The sequence below is a fragment of the Mizuhopecten yessoensis genome, unplaced genomic scaffold (assembly GCF_002113885.1).
Source record: "Mizuhopecten yessoensis strain PY_sf001 unplaced genomic scaffold, ASM211388v2 scaffold25, whole genome shotgun sequence".
NCBI classification, from domain to species: domain Eukaryota; kingdom Metazoa; phylum Mollusca; class Bivalvia; order Pectinida; family Pectinidae; genus Mizuhopecten; species Mizuhopecten yessoensis.
The window spans coordinates 573,331-583,572 of NW_018403340.1; the positions used below are offsets into that span (position 1 = coordinate 573,331).

Below are 10,242 nucleotides of genomic sequence, written 5' to 3' on the forward strand. Positions count from 1 at the left end.
TGACCTTGAAAGTGGGTCAAGGTCATTCATTTGAACAAACTTGGTAGCCCTTCATCCCAGCATGCTACAGGCCTAATATCAGTACCCTGGGCCTTTTGGTTATTGAGAAGAAGTTGTTTGAAGATTTTAACATATTTCAACCCCTGTGACCTTGAAAGTCGGTCAAGGTCATTTATTTGAACAAACTTGGTAGCCCTTCATCCCAGCATGCTACAGGCCCAATATCAGTACACTGGGCCTTTTGGTTATTGAAAAGAAGTTGTTTGAAGATTTAAGACATCTGATCCCTGTGACCTTGAAAGTTGGTCAAGGTCATTTATTTGAACAAACTTGGTAGCCCTTCATCCCAGCATGTTACAGGCCCGATATCAATACACTGGGCCTTTTGGTTATTCAGAAGAAGTTGTTTGAAGATTTAAGACATCTGACCCCAGTGACCTTGAAAGTGGGTCAAGGTCATTCATTTGAACAAACTTGGTAGCCCTTGATCCCAGCATGTTACTGGCCAAATATCATCACCCTAGGCCTCTTGGTTATTCAGAAGAAGTTGTTGAAAGGTTTAAAACATATTTGACCCCTGTGACCTTGAATATAAACCAAGGTCATTTATTTGAACAAACTTGGTAGCCCTTGATCCCAGCATGTTACTGGCCAAATATCATCTACCTAGGCCTTTTGGTTATTGAAAAGAAGTTGTTTAAAGCAAAAAGTTGACGCCGGACAGACGGACGCCGGACGCCGGACAGACGGACGCCGGACGCCGGATGCCGCACCATAACATAAGCTCAGTTGCCCTTCAGGCAGGTGAGCTAATAACTGAAGGTCATTCATTTGAACAAACTTGGTAGACCTTCAGCCAAGCATGCTACTGGCCAAATATCATCTCCCTGGGCAGTTTGGTCATCGAGTAGAAGAAGTTTTTAACATATTTGACCCCTGTGACCTTGAAAATGGGTGACGGTCATTAATTTGAACAAACTTTGTAGCCCTTCATCCCAGTTTGCTTCTGGCCAAATATCATCACCCTAGACCTTTTGGTTATTAAGAAGTCGTCGTTTAAAGTAAAATACTGACGCCGGACGACGGACCGACGACGGACGGACGGACAACGGATGGACGATATATAGGCCGCGCCACGGCATAAGCTCACTTGGCACTTCGTCCTTTAAAAATGTGTAATAACACATACTTCAGAAATAAAGATTCCCCAACAAAGACATAAATTGAATGATGTCCAAAGTCAGTGTTTCCGACGACATCCTGAGCCTTTTGGTTATTCAGGAGAAGTTGTTTAAAGGTTTAAACCTTTTAGTTTAAAGGTTTGGACCTTTTAGTGATTCAGAAGAAGTTGTTTGATGTTGACGCTGGGCGGATGATGGACACCACACCACGGCATAAGCAAACTTGGCCCTTTCAGCTAAAAAGTCAAATTAACGAAATGCTAAGATATTCATCAAATCAATTCTACATAGTTGCCCAACCATTTTGTGAAAGTTTCAATGAATTTTGCTGGTTTATTGTGAAAGTGGGGAGCCTTCTTAAGCTTCACAGTTTCTATGAAGGCTGGTTGCATATGATATTGTCTCCTTTTAATTGTTTTGTGAAAGTTTCAAGGAGTCATCTGTCTGGCATCATAATCATCTGGTTTTGTGTACAATTCTGCAATCAATTAGCTTACCTTCTTTTCAAACATGGCATCTAATACTTCCTGCATCTGTTCCTGAAAGGAAAAAAAAAAGGTTTAAATAATTTGTAATATAAACAAGAGGCCCAATGGGCCTTCATTTCTCACCAGGTCTTTATCTCAAACTTGTAACCCTGTGATCTAAATTAATAGATAAAGCACAAAATCTTTAAGTAAGGAAACATATTTTGACGTTGGCAGCTTGTTTTTGCATATATTGAATACGATTTAACATTTATTTGCAAATGAAAATGACCTCAAGTTGGTTAAGGTCATTCAATTGAACAAACTTGGTAGCCCTTCATCTCAGCATGCTACAGGCCCAATATCAGTACCCTGGGCCTTTTGGTTATTCAGAAGAAGTTGTTTGAAGATTTTAAGACAGTTGACCCCTGTGACCTTGAAAGAGGGACAAGGTCCTTCATTTGAACAAACTTGGTAGCCCTTCATCCCAGTATGCTACAAGCCAAATATCAGGTAGCAGAGTACAGTAGAGGGTTGTGGCCATGGGTGATATTTTTGTTAAATGGCTAACCCCTGTATAATGATATGTAAAAAAAATATAAAAATAAAACTGTACTAAAATTGGTATAAGCATGATGAAGTGGGCTATGTGAGCTTCACATTTGTAAAAAAGAAAGAAGATTTCTTTGGTTCGAGAATAAAATTTTGGCCATAATACGAAAGGGTGCGTACACATGAAAAGCTAGCTTTACAGGAGGTAAAATTTTGACAACAGCACACGACGCAAAATTGCAAAAAATCAAGTTCTACAATTTTACTGCGACCCAGATAATTCTGCAACCAGGTAGGTAATCTTTAATTTCAGACAGAGCTTAGGAAAAAAATTACTACTTGCGGGGGTCAAATTTTGGGTTAAAAATAGCATTTTTTGGCATTTTTTGGTAATTTTTGATGTGGTAACCATGGTTTTCACACAAGTGACATACATAGAAAAAAGAGGTTTATACACTTCTCAGTGCTTTATATGTATTGTAAATGTAATGCAAATTACAAATATATATACATGTATACGTGTGTTGTGTAGGGTAAAACCGCTGTGTTTACATTTCCTCGACATGTGCCTTGTTTATCAGAGTCGGGCCATTTCTACTGTATTCTGCTACCTCAGTACCCTAGGCCTTTTGGTTAATGAGAAGAAGTTGTTTGAAGATTTTAAGACATTTGACTCCTGTGACCTTGAAAGCAGGTCAAGGTCATTCATTTGAACAAACTGGGAAGCCCTTCATCCCAGCATGGTACAGGCCCAATATCAGTACTGGGCAATTTTGGTTATTGAGAAGAAGTTGTTTGAAGATTTAATGACATTTGACCCCTGTGACCTTGAAAGTGGGTCAAGGTCTTTCATTTGAAAAAACTGGGTAGCCCTTCATAACAGCATGCTAGAGGCTTAATATTAGTACCCGTGGCTTTTCGAAAAGGTTATTAAGTTCGTTGAAAAGTTCAGGACATTTGACCCCTGTGACCTTGAAAGAGGGTCAAGGTCATTCACTTGAACAAACATGGTAGCCCTTTATCCTAGCATGCTACAGGCCCAATATGAGTACCCTTGGCCTTTTGGTTATTCAGAATAAGTTGTTTGAAGATTTTAACATATTTGACCCCTGTGACCTTGAATATGGGTGAAGGTTATTCATTTGAACAAACTTTGTAGCCCTTCATCTCAGCTAGCTACTGGCTAAAAATCATCACCCTGGGCATTGTGGTTATTGAGAAGTTGTTTAAAGTTTTTAACATATTTGACCCGTGTGACCTTGAATATGGGTGAAGGTCATTCATTTGAACGAACTTGGTAGCCCTTCATCAAAGCATGCTAAATGCCAAATATCAGCACCCTGGGCCTTTTGGTAATTGAGAAGAAGTTGTTTGAAGATGTAAAGCCATTAGACCCCTGTGACCTTGAAAGTGGGTCAAGGTCATTAATTTTGACAAACTTGGCAGTCCTCATCCCAGCATGCTACAGGCCCAATATCAGTACCCTGAACCTATTGGCTATTGAGAAGTTGTTTGAAGATTTTAAGACATTTGACCCCTGTGACCTTGAAACTGGGTCAAGGTCATTCATTTGAACAAACTTGGTAGCATTTCATCCCAGCATGCTACTGGCCAAATATCAGTACCCTGGGCCTCTTGGTTATTCCGAAGAAGTTGTTTAAAGTAAAATATTGACGACGGACAACACACCACGGCATAAGCTCACTTGGCCCTTCGGGCCAGGTGAGCTTAAAACATAACAACAATAAGCCCAATGGGCCTGCATCGCTCACCTGGCATTAATCTCACACTTGTTATCTAAAAAGTGGACTGAAATACAGCTACAGGCAGCATATCAGTATTTGATTATAAGAACCTATTGAAAGATTTAAACATATGACGCCTGTGACCTTGAACGTCGAACAAAGACATAAGGTTGAACAGAGTTTATAGTTTTCCAACCCATTTGCTTATTAAGAGGTTGTTTTAAGGTTTTTAACATATTTGACCCCTGTGACCTTGAATGTATGTCTAGGTCATTCATTTGAACAAACTTGGTAGTCCTTCATCCCAGCATGTTACTTGCCAAATATCAGTACCCTGGGCCTTTTGGTTATTGAGAAGAAGTTGTTTGAAGCTTTTAAGACATTTCAACCCTGTGACCTTGAAAGTAGGTCAAGGTCATTCATTTGAACAAACTTGGTAGCACTTCATCCCAGCATACTACATGCCCAATATCAACACCCTGGGCCTTTTGGTCATTGAGAAGAAGTTGTTTAAAGATTTTACGACATTTGATCCATGTGACCTTGAAAGTGGGTCAAGGTCATTCATTTGAACAAACTTGGTAGCCCTTAATCAAAGCATGCTAAATGCCCAATATCAGTACCCTGGGCCTTTTGGTTATTGAGAAGAAGTTGTTTGAAGATGTAAAGCCATTTGACCCCTGTGACCTTGAAAGTGGGTCAAGGTCATTAATTTGGACAAACTTGGCAGTCCTCATTCCAGCATGCTACAGGCCCAATATCAGTACCCTGATGCTTTTGGTTATTGAGAAGAAGTTGTTTGAAGATTTTAAGACATTTGATCCCTGTGACCTTGAAAGTGGGTCAAGGTCATTCATTTGAACAAACTTGGTAGCCCTTCATCTCAGTATAATACAGGCCAATTATCGGTACCCTGGGCCTATTGGTTATTGAGAAGTCGTTTGAAATTTTAAGACATTTGACCCCTGTGACGTTGAAAGTGGGTCAAGGTCATTAATTTGAATAAACTTGGCAGTCCTTATCCCAGCATGCTACAGGCCCAATATCAGTACCCTGAGGCTTTTGGTTATTGAGAAGAAGTTGTTTAAAGTAAAATATTGACGCCGTACGACGGATTGACAGACTGACGACGGACGCAGCACCACGGCATAAGCTCACTTAGCCCTTCGGGCCAGGTGAGCTAAAAACAATAGGTCTTTTAACCAGTTGGTGAAAAGCCCTAATAATAAGAAACGGAGCAAAAACAATTAATTATCATGGATGTTTGTGTGGTAGATTTTCTAAAATCATGGATGTTTGTTTGGTACTCAGGTAGGTTCTCTTTGATCATGATGTTTGTGTGGTAGATCGTGATGTCCGTGTGGTAGATTTTTCATTGAGTTTGTGTGGTAGATTCTCTATGCTCTTGATGTCTGTTCGGCAGATTCTCTATGATCATGAATGTATGTGGTTCCAAAGATTGTTCAAGAATGTGTACTTACAACATCTAGGGATCTGAAGAGAAGAATGTGATGCACTGCTTCACTCAGCCTCTTTCGTTGCCCATCAGACTTTGGGTAAACAATCTGAAACAAAACACAAGACGTGGCTTACATTTTACAAGTGATCTTGCAAAACTCGCAACAAGAGGCAGAATGGGACTGGATTCCTTGTCTGTTATTCATTTGGCATGTATGAATACTTATTGTGTGTCTATGTTGAAAGTTTTTATTCTTCACCTTATACACTTTTGTTGGAAAACCCTTATTTAACTAATCTGATTAGTTTAGGTCATTCATTCAACACTTCATATCACTTTTAACAACTAATTAAGCTACATGCCAAATATCATAACCATAGGCCTCTGATTTAAACACATTTGACCTGTTACCTTGAAAGTGGATAAAGATCATTCATTTGATCAAACTTGATAGCCATTCATTCCAATATGCTCAGACTAAATAACATCACCCTAAACCTCTTGTTTATTTGAAGGTTTTTAACACATTTGACCCCTATGATAATAAAACATTTTACACAAGGATAATGGGTTGTTTTTTTTGTAATGGTTTTATTTTTCCAAGTTTTTCATTACATATACATAAACAGGACATTCAGGCATTCTCACATATACACACACGGACATGGATTTAGCATTATCACAATCAATTTCATTGTCATCATAATATCATCATCAACATATCATCATCATCATCATTCATCTTTATCATCTTCATCATCCTCTTTCATATATAATTATTCAATCATCATCATTGCACCATCATCATACAATCATCATCTTCAATTATAATCTTCATTCATCATTCTATATGTATCTTCATCAACATATTATTATCATCATCATCATTAATTCATAATGATATCATCATCATTCCTGATTTACAACCATTTTACAAATTTAAAATCCCTCACTTAGTTGTTGTATACATCAATTCACATGTACATACACAGCTTCAAAGTGAGTTATTCCATGTCCTTGATCAAATTACCAAAAAAAATATACTCAGGCATTCGCTCAAACTTACACTCCCCCATACACACACACACACACACACAATACACAAATGATAGTCATTTGAATTAAGAAATATGAAAAGAAAAGAAAACAAGATAGAGAGAGAGAGAGAGAGAGAGAGACAGAGACAGAGACAGAGAGAGATAGACAGAGAGAAAAAGAGAGAGAGAGAGATGTGGATAGGGAGAGAGAGAGAGAGAGGGGGTTGAGAGGATGGAGATTAGTTACAAAAGAATAATTTATCACATTAACCTGTCGATCGTACAGTAACAGTAGTATTATATCAGCTCAATATACTTAGAGTATTCCTATCTATTACTGTTACCACTTAATTGGTTTTCTACATATAAATCATGAAATTGAGTGTTTTTATGGGATATCAAAAAGGTTTTGCCACTTTTCCCAGTCTTTTTAGAAGGTATGTCTATGTTTTTCATCTTTCCCATTCACAATATATTTCTGTATCTCATAAGTCTCTTTTACACAGTTTATAAGGCCATTTACTGATAGAGCTTTTTCTAGGCATCTTGCTTTAAAAACATAATATTTTATAATAAGAATAATTTGGTTATCTACCATGTATCGAGTTCTGGTTTGATCACATATACCGAAGATAAATGTTTCCTTATTAAAAGCAAAAGGAATAAACAAAACATCTAATAACAAGAGGCCCAGAGGGCCAGTATCGCTCACCTGAATATGTTTAAAATAATTGGTATGAAGTAGGTGCTGTAAGTACATATGAAATTTCAGAAAGATCCATCCAGTACTTGAGATATAGCGAGAACAAACTTCAAACAGAGCCCCACCCCTATATGCAACTAACGGGGGTCATACCCACCAATTATACAAAATTGAGTCCCTTTTGCCTAAGGATGCTCCAGACTAAATTAGGATAATATACCTTTAAATCCCTATGGTAGAAGACGGATTATAAAGGTTTTACCTATATTTCCCCTATTGGACCCCGCCCCTCAGGCCCCTGGGGGGCCACACCCATGGTTTATACAAAATTGGTTCCCCTTCTCCCAAGGATGCTCCAGACCAAATATGGAACAAATCCTTTAATTCCTACAGAAGAAGAAGGATTTTAAAGAATTTGTTTTATTTCCCCGTTTGGCCATGCCCCTCAGCACACAGGGGGGCCAGACCTACGGTTTATATAAAATTGGTTCCCCTTCACCCAAGAATGCTTCAGACTAAATATGGAACAAATCCTTTCATTCCTACAGAAGAAGAAGGATTTTAAAGAATTTGCTATATTTCCCCTATTGGGCCCTGCCCCTCAGCCCCCAGGGGGGCCAAACCCACCATTTACACAAAATGTGTCCCCCTTCCCCCAAGAATGCTTTAGACCAAATATGGACCAAATCCTTTCATTCCTACAGAACAAAAAGGAATTTAATGAATTTGCTATATTTCTCCTATTTGGCCCCGCCCCTCAGCCCCCAGGGGGGCCAGAATCATGGTTTATACAAAATTGGTTCCCCTTCACCCAAGGATGCTTCAGACGAAATATGGACCAAATCCTTTCATTCCTACAGAATAAGGATTTTAAAGAATTTGATATATTTCCCCGAATGGCCATGCCCCTCAGCCCCAAGGGGGGCCAGACCTACGGTTGATACAAAACTTGTTCCCCTTCACCCAAGAATGCTTCAGACCAAATATGGAACAAATCCTTTCATTCCTACAGAAGAAGAAGGATTTTAAAGAATTTGCTATATTTCCCCTATTGGGCCCTGCCCCTCAGCCCCCAGGGAGGCCAGACCCACCATTTAGACAAAATTTGTCCCCCTTCCCCCAAGAATGCTTTAGACTAAATATGGACCAAATCCTTTCATTCCTACAGAACAAGAAGGAATTTAATGAATTTGCTATATTTCCCCTATTGGGCCCTGCCCCTCAGCCCCCAGGGGGGCCAGACCCACGGTTTATACAAAATTGGTTCCCCTTCTCCCAAGGATGCTTCAGACCAAATATGGAACAAATCCTTTCCTTCCTACAGAAGAAGAAGGATTTTAAAGAATTTCTTTTATTTCCCCGTTTGGCCATGCCCCTCAGCCCCCAGGGGGGCCAGACCTACGGTTTATACAAAACTGGTTCCCCTTCACCCATTTTCTCTCCATCCCCCATGTTGTGAGTTGCAGCAGGGAATGTCCAGGGGACCTGGGAAAGGACGAGGAGGCGCAAAAAGCACTAAAGAGGCGTCGAAACAGCCCATACACTCGTATTTCACTAGAAAAAACTCGGCCACGTGCACTGTAGAACAGACAGAAACCAAGATGGCGGACGAGCAGCTCAAGCAGTTCAAGGATTTGAAAGAACTTATTACAGCTCTTGATAGCAAATTATGTAACAAAATAGGAGAAGTAAACGCAAAAATTGACACTTTCAATGCTACTGTAGAACAATGTGAGCACAGAATGAACAAACTCGAACAGAAAGTTGACGACGAAGTTGACACGATGAAAAATGCGGTTTACGAGATGAAGCAGTCAGCGGATTTTTGCTCAGACAAATTTGACGAAATGCAGAGTAATGTGGTCGAACTACTGAAAGTAAAGCAAGAACTAATGGAAAAGATTGAATATCTTGAGAACCAACAAAAATACCAGGACGGTAGAAGTAGGAAATATAATGTTTTGATATTTGGTCTTCCAGATGATGGCAAAGCGACGGAACTACAAATTCGGGAACTTATGTGTACCGGTATGAAAATTGACGGGAAGATCGTTGAAAAGATCATAATACATAACACCCATAGGGTACCTCGACGCAAAACATCAGAAAACACTCGAAACGATCGCGAGGAGAGAGACACTAGACCCGAGACAGTTATAGTGAGGTTTGTGTGCATGAGAGACAGAGATCTTGTCCTAAAAAACGCGAGAAATATTGACAGAGCCTCAAAGATCACTGTTCGTACCGATTTACCCGACCACCTCAAGACCAAAAGATATGAACTTCTCAAAATTGGCTACCAGCTAAGATCAAAGTACTGAAAGTACTGAAAGCTAAGGCAAAAGATATATATATTATTTTTGGAATGGAGAACAAAATAAAGACGAAGTTCCCATCATATTGTACAGAAGGATTTACTGTTAATTTGTTATGAATCAAAGTTTTATGTAAAAGTGTACCACTGTGAAGTTATTCTTCTTGTGTGTACAGTATATCTTTATAGGTTTGTCAGAAGAGTGGTACCAAGTTTCCTCTAGAATATATCATTTTAAACCTTTGGATAATTAATTTGCATAGGAATTTGGAATTGCTTCCCTTTGTCCATACAATGTATTTCATAGAACATTAAAAACTGAAACTGGCATTTACCCCTTTGACCAATACCTGATTATTTTAAACCATTGAATAGATTATGCACAGATTGTGAACATCTTTGAACTTTGCCTTTGTTGTTGAATAAGATATCAACCCTTGCCTTATCTAACAAAGTTACTTGGCATAAAACCATTGACCAATCAGAGTACAGTATGCTAATTAATTAGGCATGGATTTCACTCAACTTTGAACTTATCGTCTAAGTTTGTATATTGATCAATATATATTCAAGCAAGTTATCTTGTAAAGTGTGCACATCGACCAGGGTTGGCATGCTTTTTAATACGTGTGAATTTTGTTCAAGTTTCAATTTTGCATCAGTCAGTGTATATTGTTACAGAACAATATTTATAAGGATGTTTACTTGCCGAAACTAAATTGTGGATAAGCAAGTGGATTACTGCTACCCATAAATTTACAAGTCTCTCAATAATTTTGAAAAA

General features: G+C 38.9%; 1 protein-coding gene across 4 annotated transcripts in view; it reads right to left on the reverse strand.

Annotated features, from left to right (window-relative positions):
• LOC110452570 (cAMP-dependent protein kinase type II regulatory subunit-like) overlaps window positions 1–10,242 on the reverse strand; it is a 215,194-nt gene that overhangs the window by 117,007 nt on the left and 87,945 nt on the right. For all 4 annotated transcript variants that reach the window (XM_021503932.1, XM_021503144.1, XM_021502335.1 and 1 more), the window contains exons 4-5: window positions 5,427–5,510; window positions 1,679–1,720 (exon numbers count right to left, since the gene is read on the reverse strand). In XM_021503932.1, coding sequence (XP_021359607.1) covers window positions 1,679–1,720; window positions 5,427–5,510 — 126 coding nt within the window. The remainder of the gene's footprint in view (window positions 1–1,678; window positions 1,721–5,426; window positions 5,511–10,242) is intronic.